At 35.4% G+C, this 21,820-nt stretch overlaps 2 protein-coding genes and 2 non-coding genes across 5 annotated transcripts; 3 read left to right on the top strand and 1 right to left on the bottom strand.

The window, feature by feature from the left end:
• The first annotated feature begins 1,445 nt into the window (after positions 1–1,445).
• On the top strand, positions 1,446–1,540 carry Trnay-gua. Its single transcript has 2 exons — positions 1,446–1,482; positions 1,505–1,540. It is a non-coding gene; the product is annotated as a tRNA-Tyr (tRNA).
• Positions 1,541–1,658: 118 nt separating this feature from the next.
• On the top strand, positions 1,659–1,752 carry Trnay-gua. The gene is made up of 2 exons: positions 1,659–1,695; positions 1,717–1,752. It is a non-coding gene; the product is annotated as a tRNA-Tyr (tRNA).
• Positions 1,753–4,227: 2,475 nt separating this feature from the next.
• On the bottom strand, positions 4,228–8,232 carry LOC122516443 (chitin deacetylase 1). Its single transcript, XM_043634243.1, has 5 exons — positions 7,766–8,232; positions 6,609–7,007; positions 6,197–6,518; positions 5,771–6,070; positions 4,228–5,679 (listed from the first exon to the last, which is right to left on the bottom strand). The coding sequence occupies exons 1-5, from the start codon at positions 7,815–7,817 to the stop codon at positions 5,148–5,150; spliced, it is 1,605 nt and encodes a 534-aa protein (XP_043490178.1). The 5' UTR covers positions 7,818–8,232; the 3' UTR covers positions 4,228–5,147.
• A 4,976-nt stretch (positions 8,233–13,208) lies between these two features.
• LOC122516444 (palmitoyltransferase ZDHHC5-A) lies at positions 13,209–20,920 on the top strand. Of its 2 annotated transcripts, none has more exons than XM_043634245.1 (4): positions 13,209–13,541; positions 16,856–17,074; positions 18,629–18,921; positions 20,436–20,920. In XM_043634245.1, exons 1-4 carry the CDS (start codon positions 13,536–13,538, stop codon positions 20,728–20,730), a joined length of 813 nt encoding a protein of 270 aa, XP_043490180.1. In that variant the 5' UTR covers positions 13,209–13,535; the 3' UTR covers positions 20,731–20,920. The 2 variants fall into 2 exon arrangements, with proteins under 2 accessions (XP_043490180.1, XP_043490179.1); XM_043634244.1 differs by having other exon boundaries at positions 13,338–13,541; positions 16,859–17,074.
• The last annotated feature ends 900 nt before the right edge of the window (positions 20,921–21,820 follow it).

Here is a 21,820-nt window from a genome sequence, read left to right on the forward strand (position 1 = left end):
TTGATTCTTGTTTTTAAAAATGAAGGACGCGACTCGCCGGCCTCTCAAATCGTTTCAAGGCTATGGTGGATGCAAAACAAAAAATGAATGGTTGCTCGAAAGAATCGGAATTCCTTGAATAATTTTTTAAACAAAAAAACCAACCTGAAAGAATTCTGTTCATTCTGTGAAGTTTGGTGTCATAAATTGTAATGTTTATTTTATATCTATTAATTTAATTGATCGCCGCTGTATTTCTTTATCCTTTGAAAACTTTCCTTCCTATCGAAAGGTTTCACTAATTGTAATTTCCTCATGTAATTTATTTCCCATTAAATCGAAAAGCGGACACGGCGGTTATTCTTGTGGTTACTTCACAAGAGTTAGCTCGACAATCCTATGACTGCAGTAGGTGCAGTGAAAAGAGAACTGCTTATGTTCGGCCAGATGGAACGATCGTGTAATGCCGGTAGCGGAATAAGAATTATTATTATGACTCTGTCGATCTTACGTCTTATAAAGACAAAAAAATCAAGGAGGATATTACTCGTGCTAGTGTCATTAGAAATCATTATTTCATACATTTTATACGTAATACGTTCAATATTCAAATTCTGCATTAATTGAGAATTAGAAATAAGAAGTTAATTAAATAATTTCCAAATAATTTCGGTTTTTAAGTGTTACATTTAAAAATATATATCATATTCAATGGTCTAACAATTATTAAATGATCAATAATAAGTTTTTTCGTAATCTCACGACTTGATTCAAGCGGTTTCGCTTAAATAATAAATAATCCCTTTAATCCTGATGAGGAAGATGTTCAAGGCTTTCGATTCCATCACGAAATTGTTGAAACAAATATTGATCAGTATATCCGCTAATTGTCTCGGCCAAAAGCATGGTATATATTTCGTACAGTTGTTTTTACTTTACATCTTAATTTAAATTTTTACAGTCAATAATTAAACTAGTATGAAATTAAATATAATAGAAATCGCAATTATTTTTGTGCGTGGTTATTGAACATTTTCTTTTAATAGCTTAATTGGTAAAACATTGAACTAAACTAAATAATTATAATAATTCGATTAATATAAAAATTCGACAAATATAGGTCGCGCTGATTCAAATCCGGATTAAAAGAATTTTCTGAGAAACGCATAATTATATAATTAGTTTGATTTATTTAAATTGCGGCGTAATGATGACTCAGGATTGAGATAAATTTATTGAGCTCAAGCCTTCCCTAGCTTTGTTGGTAGAGTCTAGTTGTGGAAATCAATAATACGATATATAGACTTCCAAAGGATACTTTTTCTTATTTCAATGATGGAAATATATATATTTTATTTTATTTCAGATCAATGTTAATTTATATAAAGTATAGGTATACGAATAAAATTAGTCTTTAGTAGTTTAATTTAGGTAAAATACAATATTTTGTCCAACTCAACTCAATTCCTTCGATAGCTCAGTTGGTAGAGCGGTGGACTGTAGTAGGGTTACATTGAAAGCAGATATCCATAGGTCGCTGGTTCAAATCCGGCTCGAAGGAAATTTTTTTCTCTATTTCAACACACATATACACGAGTAGAATATTATCTCAATTTTTTTTCTTTTACAATATAGGTAATGTAGTAAATATATGATCAATTATGTTGCCAAAATATATACCTTCGATAGCTCAGTTGGTAGAGCGGTGGACTGTAGTTGGTTATATCGATATTGGACATCCATAGGTCGCTGGTTCAAATCCGGCTCGAAGGAGACAATTTTTTTTTCTTCCTTTTTTTTATTTGGGAGTTTTTTTTTTTCATTGAAATAAAAATATAAATTTTTAAATCTTTTTGAAGTTATTTAATATAAAATATTCATGACTTGTATAATTATGTAAAAATATTTAAAATCGTGACAGTGATTAATTTCAATTTTATAAATATTATAACGACATTATACGTTTAAAGAAAAATATTTTCGTCGATCAATAAGATCGTTCGATAAATAAACGGCTATAAATATTGTTTATTAATATAATTTGATAAAAAATGATTATAGAATGAAAAAGAAAAAAATATAAACGGCTATTATACAAGTCTAAATTCAGTCACCCACTAACCTAGTAGAATATCAATTTCACTGGCATACATTTTGAGTGGAACACAACGAACATCGATGTAGTATCTTAGATGCATACATAATCGTTGCAAATAATTTGCCTCGAATATCTCGATAATCGTTAATGTCCATTTACATTCGTGAATTGTTGGACAAATTTCGATAATCAAAGAGAAGTTCTGTAAGAATTCGTTAGGAATGAGTAATGATAAAACGAAATAATAAGAATCAATAAACGATGGTGCATGGGAGCAGATCATCGCACGTGATCTCTTTGGCATCTTGAGTGCCTTCGAGCGCGCCTTTCGAGGTATAACCGAGAACGGCCTTGCCGCTGTACCGGGATAGTCAGCTTTCTCTACTTTCGCTTGCGCGAGATTTTCAGGTCCAACCGTTGCCATTGCTCCGACTACATACGAGAGCTTCGTTAGCTTGCTATTTTTCATCCTCGTAGTTGACTCGAATGATAACTAAAAACGTCGAGTTATACATTTTTCTTTTTGGACAAAATTATTTAAACAATATAATTAATATATAATTATTATTCACAAACTCTCCTGTGATTTTTAACGAATTAGACATAAAAATGAATTAGATATACCATATTTAAAGATTCAGAAGAAAAAGGAAGATGAGACTACTGTTTATACTCGACCGAGATGCAAACGATAAACCGAGTTGCAAAATTTATATGTCGACTGATGAAAAGGAATTTCATCGTGGGTATGATGTCGCATTTGCATGAGATATGAAAAATTATCGATCTGCGATGGTCACGTAAGTGCGTGCGAGCGGAAGAACGCTTCTTCGTAGAGAGAAACTTTCTATTACGAGAGTGTCGCGGGATGGTAATCATCATCGAGAAGATAATCGTATAGGTTTATTACATATCTCTTGTCGTTTATTGTACATATAGTATATTCGAAAGGTATTAGATAGATAATTCTCTCGCTTTCTCTCTCTCTCTCTCTCTCTCTCTCTCTCTCTCGTACTAGTGATCAAAAGAATTACGAAGCTACGTATAGAATCATACAAAATAAGGTTGATCGTGTGCGACGAGTTGAGAAAAATGTTGGACGTTAAAAGACACCTTATTTGTGTTCTGTATGTGGAAATGGCGCTTAAAGGATTGAAAGAGGAAAGGCTGCATTGGAATGCAATCGTCGTTGGTGAGACTTCAGCAGTGTCGGCTGTTTGGTATTTCACGAGGTTACTGATATTTTTTTTCTCATCCCACCTTCATCCGCACTGTCATCTCCCTCTCACTCTCTCTTTCTTTCTCTTATATCTTTTCTCCGTATGAAAAGTAATGGAATTCCGTATAGATTAAACAGTGATTATCTTTTCTGTAAATAGCTGCATAAGGAATTTTACAGAGACAACTAGACGATGTCGTTAATATCTTTTGATTGATTATCAAGATGTTCATTTATTAGCCATAACTTGACAACTTTCAAGACTGAAATAACAAGTATCTTAGTACTTTACAAACTATAATGACAAGTGTTTGCATGCTAGGAACTCACGAATACTTATCTCTGTGGAATGCATCATGTAAGCATTCATGGTACCCCGGATCTTAAGCGAGTTCAAGCGAACGTTGTACTTTACCTCTGGTTTCACAACACGATCTATTCATTTGAAAAAATTATAATTAAAATTAGCTATTTCATTAGAGGATTATTTTAGAATATAATAAGATATATCGTAGGTAGTTATCTGCGTAAAAAAAGAAGATGTAATCTTCGTCTCAATGATCAAACATAAAATTTCTAAATCAGAGAAACACACAAGCTGTCGGATTCTATTCATTAGGAATCCTATTAATCTCGATTTCATCGTGGGTGAATTGAAAAGAAAAAATTGTCGTTTCGTAATTATCTTCAATGGTGAAAAGATGTTTATAGAGATTTGTATTTTTCTAGTTATTAGCTGTTATCGCGCGTGATTTTCCATTTTTTATAAGTCACCCTAGTTAGAGAATGGCCTTGATCTTATAATATAATTTATTATTTGACGAGAAGGATGAAATTAAGGCCGAGGTTGATTGACGACCACACCCATTACCCACGTGTACCCACTGGCCCAAGAATTCAAGGAAAAGGGTTAAAACGGTAAGTAGACTTGTTCAAATTTATCGGGATCTTTTATTAAAGGTTTATTCTTTTGTAAACGATGTTGATGTACTATCACTTATTTCTTTAAAAATATACATACGCAATAATATTTAATATTTATATATATATTTATATATATATATATATAGTCTGGTCGACCCTTAGAAAAATGTAAGGGTGTTCCATTGAAAAAAAGGAGAGGAGCGTAGGTCTTCTCTCCGAAAGATGTAAGATGGGAGAAGCGAGAAAAGAAATGTAAGGATGGTTTAAGAAAAAGGCAAGGGAACATGCGTCTTATTATATTATACATCGAGTGTTGCCATAGAGTTTAACTGTCTTAATGGGTTAGCAGTTTCTCTTGAGACTACGAAAGACGCCGGGATTAGGGTATTGGATAAGTAGATAGAAAAAAGAGAACAAGAATAAGGGTGGGAGGAAAGAAATTATGTTAGCGTCGCCGACGTGGCTGGAATTCCGCGAATACTCTCGTCATCGTCTTCGTCGCCGTCTTTTATCCTGGTCTTTGTCTTCCCAAAAATCTCAAGGATACGAGTTCGAGGATTTATCACAGATCGCTGGCGCTGACGCGCGTTTAAAACGTAGCCCGATCGAAAGATGCGATTAATCTCTCTATCTTTATCTATTATTCACTTTCTTTCGGGATTTTAAAAAGAACTCCTTATTACAATCATGAGTCGATGATTTGATATGATTTCGTGATCGATTGATTTTGGAATAGAAGTGTCAAAACGCAGGTCAGTCGGCGATCGTCCAGGCGCCACACGTTCCATAACGAAGTTTGGAAAAGGCAAGAAACGTTAGACTCGGAACGAGCTAATTAGGACGCGGCGAATATGTAGGGACGAACGTAAGAAAAGGGGTAGAAGAATTGACTTAGACGAGAAGAAGGAACGAGGAGACAATACCCGTTTACAAGTAGAAACCGTCGCCTGTAGGATCATCGATCCAAGGGTAGTTGTTAGGGCAACGTACGCAGGTTTGAAGGTTTATTGTTTCTCCGGGAATGTCTTTTGCGGTCAATTTACAAGTGTGAGGAACCCAACAAGCCGGTGGCCCATCAACGACGCACTTCTCTTTCCAGGATTCGAAATTTTTCGATTCTGATATAGTACGGGGATTCTGGATCCATTGGATTACTTGGGTCATTGTTACAAAGTAAACGTCTTTTTGGTTTTCCAATATGTCATCGATCCAATAAAGAAAAGCGTCGAGGAATTCGGGATTGTTCTTCAACCAGGCAGCATGGAAATAGAGACCGAGAGGTGCGCGATTTTGTTGATAGTGACGGTTGAAATTGTGATTAAGGAAGTCTAAGAATTGATCTCCGGTCAAGATGTTGCTGCAAGAGTCGACCATAGCACAACCAGGCAGATATTCATCGTTCTGAGGATCTTCGCGACGATCCAATTCGTTCATCACCATTTCCCAGACAGCATGCGATCTGAATCAAAATGTATTCGTTATATTGTATTTTTGATTATATATTTTCATATTGTTTTAAATTCCTTTATTTTCTTTAACATAAAACTCACCTCGTTGGACAATGCTGAAGATTTCCATGACAACGATGAGGCATCCTGAAGTACATAGTGTAAGGCCAAAGTGGTGGATTGTTCAATGCCGCAGTAATCGTCGAATCATATAAGAAGGATTGTTCTTCCATCATCGTGAATTGATTGTTACCACCTACTCGAAGGTAAGGTGCTCTGACGCCAACAACAGTGTTATCAGTGATGTTTGCGAACTTCTCAACTATAACTCTCATACCAGCCATTTCTTTAGCCCATTCATCAACCGTGGCGTTCGACCAGAAGCGCTCGTTATCGTTATGTCTAGAAAATAAAAATAATTATTCATAACCATCGGCTCTCTCTCTCTCTCTCTCTCTCTCTCATTGAATTACATGTAATACAATAATGTGCATCGTCGTTGGCTAGTAAAAAAGTGTTTTTGCTTACGAGATCGAGTGTACTGCAATCTCATGGCCTTTCCTGTGCATCTCTTGCACGGCCGAGTAATTAGTGTATTTATGAGAGACGAAGAAGGTGGCCTTGATGTCGCAACCATTAGGATTCTTGCGTTTTCCGTTGAAGATCTCTTTGTAGAGGCCGATATTGTTGTTGTTGATGGCATCGTCGAAGGTTATCGTAATCATCTGCGGCACATCCTTGGACGGGAGATCTCCGGGTATACTCGTTCCATCTTCGGAACAGAAGCAATCCGGAAGTACGCAAACAGCAGGGTCACAAGGAGGGGCGCTGTTTGGGTCATTGTCCATATCTGTAATAAGAATGGAAATTTAATAACGTAGGATCATATTTTGATCCATTAGAAAGTAAACTCGTTTGAGGATAAACTTCTTAAACTTACCACAAATATTTTCATCAGATCCATCGGTACAATCCTTTTCGCCGTTACAAAACAGACCTCTCTCTATACAGGATTGATCGGCACAGGCCAAGTATCCATCTTGGCAGAGAGGTTCCTCGGTATAGAGAAGGGGCTTCGATTTCCTCTCCTTATTTTTAAGCTTGCAGTTATTAACCGAGTCCTTCCAATCGCATGTTTGTTTCTCGATATCGAAGTAGAGTCCAGCCGGGCATCGTATAGCTTGGAGACCGGAACTCGTGCACTGAATAACGTCGCGACAGTTGTCGCCCTCACCGGCTACCAACCTGAACCATTCTCCTGCCTCTTTCTCCTTGCAGATTTCGTTCTCGAAACTTTCTTCCTTCTTGTCTTCTTGTCTCTTAACTCGAGTAAAGCCCTCTAAATATATAGAGGTATTGATAATGTTTGATCGTTATTACGAAAGTATTTCAAGGGTAATTCATTTACATAATTAAGACAATTCTTGTGTTAAAGTGTTTTAGATCGTAACCGAAAGCGAAGCGACCTTCCACGGTGAACGGTATCGCATTTTACGCGTTTTTGGTTCCACGAGTTCTCGAGAGTACGGTTTGTACGGTAAAGCGACAAACGGGGAAAGTTGTGCCCCCCACTGCTGCTTTTTCAGGCGGCAGGGCACGGCAGTGACGTCACCCATCCGGGACCGACCGAGGCTTTCACGCTCTAATCTCTTATGCAATTTATCGTCTCGCACTCAACAGAATCCGCGTAAAGAGATATTTTCTCCCGCTTTCGAGTTCTCGATTGGAGCCGGGAAGTCCGAGCGGAGTGATCAGGAAAGTGATTGAACGCGTCTCTCTCCATCAGAGAACAGGAAAATTCAAAGAGGGTACCGACTTTTATATCCATTTCCGCCATTTTGAATCCACGCGATAAGTAACGCGTTAATGTGTTTTCTCGAGATTCCTCGTAGAAATTGAAAGTATTCGAAAGTAATCATGAGAATTGTAAACGGGTTAACGATTTACCGTAACTTTACTATTAATCGCTGCTTAAATAAACGAATCTATTCATAGACTGAGCAAACAGATGTTCGTCATTCTAAATGTGTTGATCTATTTACAAAAATCTATCTTATTTGGTATCACAAATCACATTGATCGATGATTCAAACTCACCGGTATAAGTGATGACTCCCACCGCGAAGAACAGAATCAACGAGGACTTCATCCTCGATATCTAAAGCACAGTTAATTTTTTGTTCCCTATGAAAATCTTGTCCTTTCGTTTCACAAGCTTTTATCACGTGATTCTTTGTTTCTATCGTGTGTCTAATCTTTCTCGTCGTTCTTTGTCTCTTTTTGTCCGACACGATCACTTTGGAAGTGAAGCAATTGGGATTGCAACAAATGAAATAAATATTTGATTCGATTCGAATGAAGATGGTTACTTGTGTCGATGATTTTGGAGGGGTATTTAAGGAAGTTTAGGATCGTCGTTAGAGGCGCTCGCAAGCGCTCGAAAGGATCTAAGGTCGACGATACCAGCTGAAGATGATCGTATATCCGAGGGTTAGAGTCGATGGCCTTCAAGGACGCGGACCTTGAAGGTGTAGGTACCGTTCACGGACTGGCTGAGGCCCGCCACTCGTTGCGCCTTATATTGCTACCACCACTACAATCCTTTTTGGTCCCCTCTTTCTCTAGCGTCGCACACGTTTTCTGCTTGCCTGTCGACTCTTATTCAGGGACGTACGAATAGCTAGGCTGATCCTTCTGCCTTCATGATGGCCAAGAGTTATTACAACTATCGATTGCTTAAACATTTGCATTTTCATTGTAAATCCATCTATTATCAACGTTTCCGCTATAAAATTATTTCTAAAACATTGCACGATCAACCATCGAATTATCAACTCGTTATTTGACTTGCCTGTTAACTCTTGAACTTCAAGGTTCGAGGTTTCGAGTCACCTGACGCGTGCTCGTTCATCGATCACGTTGAGTATCCTGGCCGCGAAACAAGCAAGAAAGAGTCCATGTGGCTGGGGGAGAGAAAGAGATTAACGACGTTTATAAATTATGTAATTTTGATGTGGCACGTTCGTTGATCGAGTTACATCTTCTTGACGTAATGAGGATACCTAGAGTCTTATTTCGAAGGTAGGCTTTTCTTTTTTTAAATGTCAAAGTTAAAGAGGAAGAGGTCTCACTCCCATCTGGCAGTTTCGGACGAAGTAAACGACGTTAGCGTATGAAAACACGATTATTGCACCATCTTGTATGTCTTGCTGAGTCTTCCGAGGGAAGAGAGAAAACGAAAAAGAGAGAGAAAGAGAAACGAACGCCAGACTCTTGCGAATCTTCCAGCTTCTTTGCCAGAACAACGTCGACTCAGGATGGGTGTAACCTTTCTTGAGTATTTGGTCTCAGATTCTATCGTACAGATTTATTAGAGGCTCGTTTCTATTATTTTATCGTGAAATTTTGGAAGTACTTATTATTTCAGATCATTCGAAAGTTTCGTAGCAAATTTTTATGAAAGAATAACAAACCCCCTCCATTGTTTTCTAATTTATTTGAAAAATTGACTGGATGATTTGACTCGAATCCATTGAGAAACTCGTCCGTTGGAATTTACCCTTTGCTGGCTATCGGCAACGACTATGACTCGTGACTATGTCTGACATATTAGTCGTGTATTCCGAATACATAGTTCACGTATTCTACTATTAAATCGTATTGAAGTTGAACGCTCAGGGAAACGTTATTTTCGCATTGACGATCAACAGTTGTATTCCACTGGGTCGCTCTTTTATCAAGATCAAAGATTTATTTGTTATTGGACGGGTAATAAATTTTAATCCTCGCAGTAGAAGTTAGGTTACTTCCTTATAACGTAGTCGAACTTTTCTTACCGACATGTTGCAGTCATTCTGTTTTTGGAAGAAATTTTGATCAAATATTTGAATAAAATTTATTCAAAAAATATAATTTTTCGAGCTTTTCGATTTTTCTTATTGTTTTTAATTAAATTAAAGAAAAGAAAGGAACATTTAAGAAAGTATTTAGCAAGGAATAAGAAAGAATAATCTTTGGAAGAAATTATGCGGCCCTGCAGTGACATATGCCTCGCCAGTGAAAGGAAAAGAAGAAGAGGCAGTAGTAGCGGTAATATCAACGAAAGAGGAATGGCAATGGCGCCGTGCGCGTGCGAAGTCTCACAGAAGAGAAGCTTTCCCTGCCCGCGGCCAACAGCTCTCTCACGAGAAAATAAAATTCATCGATCGCGACCAATCGCGTACACTAGGCTCCATCTGTTGCCGATTTAGCGATCACTGTGGTCATTTAACGTCAATTATCATGATCCCTTCATTAAACAATCGAAACTTTGATCCAATGAGCAACGCCATTTGTAAAGATTTTTATGTAAATTTATTAATAATTGATCGCGAAATATGTATATGAATCGTTTTCATTGAATTTCTTGGAAATAGAATAATATTCACACATACAAGATACGCACATACACTCATACCTCGTCAATCTATTGCGCACGACGGTGCGTCCAATCATAAACACGCAACATGCCGGTCGCCTATACTGCAGTCATTTATATAAACAAAATACGCTGTAAACAATATAACCGTTTCTTTCGGACCACTGGGTATATACAAATACAAATTAAATCACGCCGTTATACTTAACCGATTCTTCTTTAATTATATCTGCCAATCTCTCACAGAATTTCTTTTTTTTCTAAATCGAAAATATCTATTTAGAATGTATAAAATGAATTCGTTCTGCTCTAGGTTTTGATTAATTAGTACGGAACAAATGAATTTATAGTTTGACTTGCCTCTCACGGGCAATTAATTTTTAACGTTATAGAAGCCGAATTACTTATTTCGTCGATAAAATGTTTCGCGCGGGAAAATTTGAACAATTTTTTCGAACTATTTTATCCTGATAGGTCGATACAAACCGTTATTTCACTTATAACTGCTGCCCTCTATTAACATATTTCGAACCATCCCGCTTTCTTTCTTCGTTTTTCTTTTTTTCTTTAATTTAGTCTCGCGTCGATTAATCCTGAGAGTTTATTTTTTTTATTCTCCATCGATTTTTCTTTTTTCTGTACAAAAAGGATCATAAAAGTTCAGCAGATTTTTTATCGGAATGAATTACGAGAGAGCGAGTTAATCGTTTGTCGATGCGACCGTGAATATCGTTATTTTCTTCTAAAAACAGCTAGATATAAAAGGGAATTCTTAAACACGTGTTGCACGCCATCGTGAAAGCTCTTCTTCCGAGTATGCATCTGTTGCATCTGCGGAGACGCAAGCACGTTGTCCTTGATAAGTTCGCGGTATGAAATCGATATTTAACTTACATCATATTTGATGTTTTATAAATCCAAGGCATATCAAAAACATCGATTATCCTTCGATAGATTTTTTTTTTTTACTCTTTTTAATCTTTTAAGATATATTAAATATCTCTTGTGAAAACGATGCAATATTCAAGTATATAGATATATACGTGTGATTCCATTTCAACTGAGCAAATATCTTACGATACGAAATTATTAAACGATCGTAACAATTTACGTTTATTTCTCGAAGGTAACAGTAACTATCAGATGAAAGTGTAAAATCCAATAGCGATTGAAAGTACGATGCAATGATACGATACGATACGATACGATTGAACGAGCCTGAAGAAATTTCTCGAGTTTTGATAAAATCACGATAAAGCAGACTCGACGATGATAGCGACTATTGCTTCGAACGTTTATCGAACATCTACGTTCCATTAATGATCTTTCTCTATCCTCAAATCGATTAATGTGAATGTATCTACACGATTTTTCCTTTTCCCCTTTCCTAAAGTTCTGAAGACCGATAAAAGCTCGAGTATTTATTTCTAATACCAAATTTTTATGAACCAATATATATATACACATTACTTTGCATAATATGATATTTAATATATATATATATTTTTATAATTATATTATTATAATTTTTTTATTTAATTATTATAATTTATATTATTATATTATTATAATTATATAATATATATATGTTTTTTCTAAATTGTGTGTTCAAAGGTACCGTTGGTTTGGTCGTCTTTTTCTCAAGGATTTGCGCATCCTTGTTTGAAATTCAATTTAATACAAATCGACCTCGGAAAAAAATTTACGACATTTTAATAAAGTAACATCACATTAGTTATTCTAAACACATGCTCTTCTCGTATTATCGTACGTCGTTATTATTAGTACGTTTAAGTATTAATGTTCACAAAGGGATGTGTAAGATAAAATTAATCGTCGGTATGAATGGTTCGTAGTATGATAAAGGCATGCCAATATCTGTGTGTTTTCGATATTTGAAAATTTCACGGAGAGGAATTTTTATACATTTTTTTTGCTTGATTATCTTATAGTAATATTTAATCCTGGTCAAATGGATTTTTATAAATATGAAAACAATAGAACGGAGGACACTTAGAGGATTAGTTCGATAAAATAATTACGAAGTTGTAAGGAAATCCAATGGTTGTTTCTTCGAAGGTGTAAATGCGTAATAGAAATTGAGAAAGAGGGTAACAAAAATGTGATGACACGAGGGGGTAAAATAGGATAGTTTTCAGGTCGACGTAAAAAGCCGAGGCCGAACAAGGATACATTTCGACAATGTCCAGCCGAGTGTTCGTCAGACTATATACGTTTACTACTACTGTCACAATGTAGCTATGTCAAAAGTAAAGCCTGCAGTAAGGCGCAGAGAGAATATATTAGCAATAGCGGGAGAAGATAGACTGCTAAAATAAAAGGATGTTTTAGCAAAAAAAAATTGCACGACGATAAAAAAAAAAAAAGAAACAGAATTTGAAAAACATTCATTTTACTCGTTATACAATAGTAGAAAGGACTATAATAGTAGACCAGAATATCGAATATAGCAAAGATAATAATTAAAGAAAAGAATGAATTAAATTAAGAAGAATTCAAGAAGCAAGGATCAAATGAATTATTTAGAAACATTTATTCGAGTATCTTATTAATTAAACAATTAAACGAGCTATCAGTTGCCGAGGAAGGAAGAGAGAAAACGTGTCTGGGGTAGGTATATCGATCAGAATAAGGGGTTGGGGTGTGTATAGAGCGAGAGTGAGAGAAATAGAGAAGGGGAGAGGTGGAACGAAGATTGTCCTGCACGAGGCTCCGATGGCCAAATGGGGCTCAGGGCCGTATCGGCAGGCTGCTACACCCTTTCTCTCCTGGCTCTACTATTCGACCTTGACCTAGGGAGTTCCTCTCGCGCCGGCGTCACGCCCTCTCGGCTCCTCCCCTCTTTCCCTTTTTCTTCTTCTCTTTCTTTTTCTTCTTTTTTATCTTTCTCGAGCTTTTGAATACTCAACTTCGCAAATTTCATCGTCCATTACTCGCGGCTAGATTTGCCAATTATTCTAAAGCAATTTTTGTTTTCTATTCTCGAGCTTAGTCGTTGTCACCTTCTTCCCTTCCGCTTTCGATTCTCCGTTTTTTCCCTTCTTCCCTTCCTCGAGTTTTGCCTAAAACGGGTGAAAACAGGTTCGACCTCGACACACGCCGGTGCCTCGAACGCGCACACGTCGTCTACGCGTTTTCCTCCTCCTTCTCCTCTTTTTCATCATCGTCCTTTTCTACCACCACCACCACCACCACCACCACTACTACTATTACTACTACTAATATTACCAGCACCACCGACCAAGTCGACACCGACCGGATTTGGTTGCAGTCGCTCTTCGAGCCGTGAGCAGGGCCGATATCTGCTCTAACTTACCTGGACATAAACTAGTTTTGACAGTTGAGAATTGCCGTTTGGGTTCCGTCCAAAAGAAGGCATCCTTGCTGGAACGTGCCAATGTTGTCTGCTACCATGCGACTGCCGGAAGCATGCAGGTGGGTCATCTTCTTGCTTCCTCCAACTTATTCTTATCTTCATCGAAGTGCTGGATTCCCTCGAGTTCGTTTGTTTACCGCTCGAGTTAAAGGTAATCTTTTTTCATCGATTTGAAACCTCTTCGGGAGATTTTACGTAGAATTTCATTTATTTTTATTCATCCAATCTTTCTTCGATCTTTCATTCGATCTTTTGTCGATCGAAGCTTGAAAATCGGACTTTTTTGAACCTTTTAATAACGCAATTATACTTTCATTACTTTATTCGTATTCTTGCGAGTCCTTTCACGAAGATTGACTCTGCCGATAAATAGTCGTCTCGATTTGTAAACAGAAGAATCGCTCATCGGATTTGGAAGTTGTTTATTCCGTTAACACAGTAGTAATGCATTACACGTATCAAGCTTCCTTTTTTCTTAGATTTCCTTCCCGAGCCAAGGACAGATAGTATATTTCAGTGAAATGAATAATTTCCTTAGATAATTAAGTACGAATAAACTTTGTTTACACGAGATGATCGTAAAACATTTAAATAAAATATTTATAGAAATCTATGCATAATCTATTGAATAACAATTTTAAGAATATAAACTTTTGTTCTTTTTATAGCATGTTAAGGTATAGAAAAAGTAGACATATACTTTGTAAGTAGTAAACACGTGTACAATAAGATTCTGTAACCTAAGTATTTTATAATGCGATGAATAGATATTGTTAAGTGAACCTTGTCGAATGTAAATTTGCGCTGATTTTTGTCGATTATGGAAGATAAAGAACGAAGCTTGTTAATAGTATATATTTGTGTTTCTACGGGAAAGGCACTGTGCCAGAGAACCGATTCTTTTTCTTCCCCTCATCGACCGGCCTGTGCCAAGGCCAAGCAAGAAGGTGAGATTCTTCTGTCACGGTCACGAACACCCTGACTCTACGACTTACTGTTACGCTAATGCCGATCGTATACATTTTTTTCGTGGATAAAAATCATCAAAATTTACATTGCTAAGTATTCTCGTTACAAATAATAATAATTATAATAAAAAAAAAAGAAACGAAATGATGAATATTCGACTTCAATTTCTTACAATTTGATTTTATTCGGAATTTCTATGCGAAATAAAATACCTACGCGATATATTGATTTCAGGTATATCCATTTCTTATTTCATCCGTTTTGCCTCATCTTTTTTTTGTATAAGATCAGAGTCGACCTTTCCGCGCTCGTTGCATTAAAAGCGGTGAACCATTAAAAGTTTTCAGTGCTGGCTCGTCGTTGCTTATCATCGCGTTTTACCGTGAAATCGCAATTAATTTTTCCTTGTATTCGATATACTGTGCGTTGTTGTTTTTATTATTATTATTAGCATGTATTATTACCCTAGTATGAAATTAATAATGCAAGCGTGACGTCTAATCGTGACGTTCGTGCAAGAAAAGGTTAACAACGAGATTCGAGAGATACCCACTCAGCAAGATTATATAATTTTCGATTAAATACTTGAAAGTTAAGTCTATTGGGATAATGTATATTATTTGCTTGTTAGACAAATTATATTTGAATGAAGTTTATAACAAAAATACCAAATAAAAAGTATGTGAGTGAGCTTCCACGCGCGATGGAAGTGAAACTCGTATTATCATATGGAAAATAATCAAATGATTTATATATACAGTGTGTCTCTTACAATCGTACACTGTTACGTTTACTTGATTTTTTTAATATATCTTACATATTTTTTTTTAATATATCTTATATATTTAATGAGTTTAACTTGATTAATAATAAGTGAATTTAAAAAATACGAAAATTATGTACAGGACACGTTTGTATTTTAACAACGTACGTGGTCATTCTTTGTTTTTACTGTTATTTAAATTTTTTGGTATCACAATTAGTATATCCATTAAAGTAAGAATGATACAAAGTAGATTTGTTTAAAAATCACACGTCTATTAATATACTTGGAATATAGAACATTTTTTATATCCGACATTTTATTAGATGAAAATTTTTAAAATTCAAAGTCATCACTGGTCAGAAACATTAAAATAAATGTATTCTAGTTTAAGCAATCGAAAATATTAGTAGAGTATATTAGAATGTTCGATATATCTTAAATGATTATTAATTAATCAAAGTTAAATATGTATTGTAGTCTAAAAGCACGAAATACAAATTCAACGTACCGTCCTCTTAGAAATCCACCGTTGAAATGAGACGTTGTCCTCTATGAAAGTTCTTTTATTGAATGTTGTTTATATGATTTTCCGAATATTATTTTCGTTATACATATGTACATTTGTAATCTTCACAAAGTCATATAAACAACAATCGATAGAAAAATTTGAACTGACTTTCACAGGGGACAATGAGCCAGTCTAACGTTGGATTTCGAAGAGGATGGAACGTCGAGTTTATACTCGGTGTTTTTAAACTACAATATACAATTTCTTCGATTAATTATCAATCATTTAAGGTATATCACATTCCCATTCATCTTTTAACAAACAAATCTCGTAATAACTATCAATAAACGTATAACACACACACACACACACACGTACCACTTAATATTAAAACTTCCTACCTTCTTTAGGCAATAAAATTTCTTCTTTCGTATGTTTATGTTTTTGATAATTATCATAGAGAAAGAAAATTTTGATTGGAGTTATTATGAATCACTTGATTACCATTTAATATTAATTAAGTTGAATTATCGACATAATAAGTGTGTTCTTCCGAATTTAACGAAACAGACGGTAATCTTAATTTGACATACGACACATTTCTTAACCGCAAGTTTTTATTCTTAAAATTTAAATTGACAAGTGCATCATTACTTTCAGATCGCGGCATTGTTCGTACGAGCACGGTTGTAACAATGAAATTTTTAGGGAAACGATATTTATGGATCATGATCGACGAATTCTTACTATTATTTATAACGCGAGTAAAATATTATTCTGTTCATTTAATGTGTATTACTATTGTTAATAATTAACTCGTGTTTATAATAAATAGAAAAAGAATTTAGTGATACTTATTTTTTACCAATTATCAGAGATTCGTCGATGGGTGATGCTTGTTTCATTTTATTTTATTTACTTTTATTCGCACGTTCGATCGAAGATAGAGGAGGAAGCTTAGAATGTTATGAATTTTCGTTTGCATTTTGGAAGGGGAAATGATGCATCTACTTTAAAGCGTTTTTTTATAAACTAACAAATGAAGTTACACTTCAATACACTTAAAAAATATAATAATATAAAAAAAATATATTCTAATCACACTTCTTTATCATTTTGCTACCGTTCAGCAGAAGCCACTGAGAGAACTCGGCCGATTGTGCCTTGGTACAGAAGAACAAAGTAACGTTGTGACAGCTGAAGTATGCACCGAGACACGCGGTGGGCTTCCACTATTGCAGGTATGGCCAAGCGATTCACCAAGATACGAGGCGGATAGCCAGGAACAAGCGTTTGTTTTCCCAGATGCTCAAGAAAACGTCAACGATAGCGGAATCGAATCCATCCAGGTATTAATCTCAATATATATTATTTATTAATCCTTTAAGATTACATTTTATTTTATACTCAGGTGTCTTACTAATCGAAATTCATTTTTGTTGAACGAACGCTACTCTGATACAATGCAGAATTATTAAGAAGGAAAAACAATATTTATAAATTGTTGTTTAACTTTACGTATTCGTAATAATATATACAGTGTCTTTTTTTTTTATTTTATTTTACAATTATATTTTAAATAATTTTATTAAGTGTTCCGTTAATCTTCTAAGCGTGTTGTCTTTATTTTAATGACTGAAAATAAACATACAACCAGAAAGAGTTTAATTAGCGTACGCATAATCACATCATGTGATTTTTATATGAAAATGTTTTTGTATCAACGATTTTGAACAAGTATGTATATATTATATATACTGGTAATTTGAACAGTGGACTAACAATAAGTCGAAACAGTTAAATAATTTTATTGATTATTTACTTTATTTTAGAAATAATTTTAATATGAAATAAATTCATAGAATTAATTAAACAAGATTTTTAAGAACTTACAAGGAGTCCTTATAAACCTTCCCACTTAGATTTTTTTTAAATTTTATAAATTTGTAGGCGTCTATTAGGACTACAAATTGTACCCTAGGAGTAGTGATTAATGACCTATCGTTTCCGAGAAAGCGAGAGAAGAAGTTTTACGAATATTCTTGTGTACTATTTCGTTTCAGCAGTTACTACGAACAGGGGCAGATTTTTTAATTTTAACTTGATTTTTTACTCTCATTATTGTAAAGTTTCTATTTGCGAACGTTCTTATTCTATTGAAAAATTTAAATTATTTATTAAGCAAGTAAATTCAAAAAATTTATTATGTCTAATTTATCTTATTAATTATTAATTATGTGCTATTTATTACGTAATATTTATTATGTATTTTAAATTATGTATTATTGTATTTATTATTTCTTATTTAATTTATATTTATATATATTATTTATATTACTTACGTAAGGAATAATTTTTATGTTTCAATAAAATATGAACGTTCGTAAATAGGAGAAACTTGACACGTTCCATAATACAAATGCACCATATTTTCTATTACATTTCCCATAAAAGTGATATAACATGTACTTTAGAAAGATAGAAAAAAAAGAAAGTAAATAAAATATACTTTATGATAACGACAGTAAAAAATAAAATTAAAATAAAAAAAGTCGGTCGAGCGAAATTTGATCTAGCGATAACGAGTCTGCGTCGTTACGCGTTATGATGCCGACGATGCGTAATAATTGTTGTAACGAAATGATATATAAGAATGTTAGTAAAAGTTTTTCCCTCGTTTTCTTAGAAACGATGGGGTCATTGACCTAGTGGTACTACTCCTAGGGTGCAATGTGTAGTCCTACAAATTTATAAAGTTTCACAAATATCGAAGTAGGACAGTTGATATGAACTCTTTGTTAGTCCAACGTCATAATTACCAGCACACATATTCTGATAAAATTAAAAATGTAATTTTCCAATGACACGACTAGATAATAACTATTACGTATTCATTTGTAAAGGCATCTCCGTCACCGTGTAAAGCAGCTTGCAACAGTCCAGCAACGACACCACAACAATCTCGTCGAGCTAGTCTCTTGCATCCGGATCACGCGAAGCTGCACCTGCATCATTTACATCATAATCACCATAACTTAGGATCAAAGAGTCCCCCGACTCAAGATAGAACTTCGATCGACGAAGATCCACCCTCGGTACCTCCGAGCCCTTCCAGTACGACGACGAGTAGTCTCCGATCGATGCCGAGTTCAGCGATCGCATCGATGCATTCTCAAGACAGACGACGTAGTAGCAGGTAAATCTGAATCAAGAATTATACGTGATCGGACTAATTATTCTTATCTCCCTTGCATTATCACGTGATAAGGTCTCTTGAGAATCAACAGGTCTTGGCTAGCTAGTTCTCTCTCCCTCTCCCTTTCCCATTCTGTCTTTCTCATACCAGGATCTTGCATGTTAACACTCAAGAAAATGCAATCTCTCAAAACAATTACGCGATTAAGTAACCACTTTCCATAGATTCGAAAATTGCCGTGACCAAGTACGATTCTTGGAGTCATCATTGAGAGGACAAAACATGCGGCCGAATTGGAGCATTTTTTGTTTTCATTTTTCGATATGAAAGTTAGAAAAAGGAGTACAAGGCGTTAGTAATTAAAGTTTATCAGTAATTCAGATTATGAAGTGAAAGTCACGTTCTTATTTCGCATCGATCTACTCGTTCGATATGGATTGAAATCATTTTAATCGGGGCTTTATAGTATACATATATTTATATGTATTCGTATCGTTGACACGGAACGAGTACGCGATAAGAATCTCGCATGATTACGATGGAAACGTCCCGCGACATACTACCTTGATCCTCTCTTTGGAATCTAATATTACGAGTTTCGAGATATTCCATAGTCTCAGAAATAATCCTTCGAATGATATCTCTGAACGAGTGGTTCGTTTTCGATCTCGACGACGATCGTGTCAAGGAGCGACCCTGGCACAATATAAATATACCAATATATATATACACACATATGTATATCAATCTTGGTATATTACACGCCTCGCGCAATGAAAATTCTAATTATGACGTATTTAATCTCTTGTCAAGTATCGCATTCATTCTAAAAATACTTTATTTTTTTTTTTTTAATAATAAATAGATTACAAAAAATACGTATATATGATAAATTTCTGTCATCTTTAATTACGACAACAAAGATCTTCTCTCCTTCCTGAAATATTTCCGATTATAATTATAAAACTTCCCAATGAGATACCTCTGGCCGTTTTTTTAACAATAGACAAGAGAGACAGAAAGATATTATATATATAATGAATTGACTGAGTATCGTAGATTAAAACTTCTATTTGTTGGTGATTTCGGGACTCTGAACTACATAAAACTCTTGAAGTTTTTAACGAAAGTACTTGACAATTATATAGCAGTGATAGCGGTTGTTAGCTGGAAATTCTTAACTAAAGTTGCCGCCTCGAAGTGTTTTGGCAAAGACCCAGTTTCTTTATTCTTCGTGTTGATCGTAGCACGCTTGCTAATGAAGCCTTCGACGTTAATTACTTTCATTCCTTTTATGAAGTCCAAGATACGAAATACTGTCTTTTACAAATTCAACAACGTCTATTGATTCTATGTTTGACCTTTTCTTATCTTGTTTCTAATCACGACTATCATCATTCTTCATTTCTTTGAAAGTGAGTTTCGAGAATGTGATTTCATCACATATTTGTTTGATTAATTCGGATATCCGGATAAAATGAAAATTTGACAAATAATATCTTTTCTGTTCACAGATATAGCATGTTCGATGCTCTGGACTTGGAGTATGCTCTTTTAAGAGCTGCTGCTAGGGGTTCGGTAGGACCCTACTCTCTTTCAGAATCCCTGCATAAGTTGACGTTCACTCAAAGTCTTGCTTTCCCTGCCTTGGCACGTGGTCTGGCTTCGAAACAAAGCGTACCCACGAGAAGACCTCAACAACATGCAGAAAGTGGACTAAACGTCTTCGCGAAGGTTGTTACAGCTCTCGTGCTGATGTTGGTCAGCGTGTTGGTGTTCGGTGTTGTCTACAAGTTCGCCAGAACGTGAGGATGGCTATTGGTACCCGATCGACATCCTGGTTCTAGTCAGGACTTTAATCGGCCGGGTGCCAACGAGCCTTACGACGATAATGCCTGATCAATTTCGATGTCAAGAGTCTGCCAAAAAAAAACTGGTCTGCGTACTTATCTACGCACGTAAGAAGTTATACTTCTTTGCCGTACCAAAACGAACATAACCTCAATAACCTCAAAAATAACTTCAAAAAAAACTTCAAAGAAAAAAATAACTTAAAAGAAAAAATAATTATTATTATTATATATAAGAAAGAATAAAAAAAAGAAAAAGAAAATATCAAAATATAGATATCAATCCACACTAAATATAAGAGAGATATATCGAATTACTTGACGCGTCAACAGCCATGGCGCGGTTACAGCATTAGTTCTCGCTTCGATCATTTAAGTAAAGCAGCGCTGCGTACGATTAGTATTTGGATTGGGTGACCCGCTTGAGAAAAGAAGGGGAAGAAGAGAAGACAACTTCATGCCGTATACTTGAAATCGCTTTGCCGCGCGTCGTAAATACCCCGACAAACTTCATGGTGTCGTTTTTCCAGACGCTCGGAACAAAATCACACTCCCCATTACATTTTCCCCAACGCGTCAAAAGAAGTATAACTTCAGAAACCTCTCTTTTGCTTTTCTACTACTCTCTTTTTTCCTACTCATTCGAAAATTTAGCTTACTTTGTCTCGTAAAGATTCGAGGCAGAACGAATGATTGGCGACTTTTGACACGAATCGGGCATTCATCGTATCCAGAAGGCCTTTTTAGGAAATTAAAGTGATACTTATCGGTATGACCGATTTTCAATCTATCGTGGAAAACAACAAATTCTAGTCGATTATAGATAAGATTTGAGGATAAATATCTTTCGCGAAGCAATCCGAGGTATTCTCTCGAAATAAAATCAAACTGTGGCGAATAGTATAAGAAATATAAAGAAAATATTGCGAAAGATTTCAGGATCCTTGAAGAAAATGATTCGCGTCCTTGTTAAGGACGATGCGCGTGCTCTAGTTTTGTCGATTTTATCACGATTCGAACGAGGTCCTGATATTTGAACCCTCCCCGTT

Source organism: Polistes fuscatus, unplaced genomic scaffold (genome assembly GCF_010416935.1).
Source record: "Polistes fuscatus isolate 324 unplaced genomic scaffold, CU_Pfus_HIC Scaffold2, whole genome shotgun sequence".
Taxonomy (NCBI): domain Eukaryota; kingdom Metazoa; phylum Arthropoda; class Insecta; order Hymenoptera; family Vespidae; genus Polistes; species Polistes fuscatus.

What these genes read in the sequence shown, in the direction of transcription:
- LOC122516443 (XM_043634243.1), bottom strand. Translation starts at nt 7,817, where the DNA reads ATGAAGTCCTCGTTGATTCTGTTCTTCGCGGTGGGAGTCATCACTTAT. An exon ending in ATCTGATGAAAATATTTGTG is followed by an intron (nt 6,519 to 6,608) that starts GTAAGTTTAAGA and finishes TTCTTATTACAG; the next exon opens with ATATGGACAATGACCCAAAC. An exon ending in CTTCAGCATTGTCCAACGAG is followed by an intron (nt 5,680 to 5,770) that starts GTGAGTTTTATG and finishes ATTTTGATTCAG; the next exon opens with ATCGCATGCTGTCTGGGAAA.
- LOC122516444 (XM_043634245.1), top strand. An exon ending in GCGGAATCGAATCCATCCAG is followed by an intron (nt 17,075 to 18,628) that starts GTATTAATCTCA and finishes TCATTTGTAAAG; the next exon opens with GCATCTCCGTCACCGTGTAA. An exon ending in GACAGACGACGTAGTAGCAG is followed by an intron (nt 18,922 to 20,435) that starts GTAAATCTGAAT and finishes TTCTGTTCACAG; the next exon opens with ATATAGCATGTTCGATGCTC.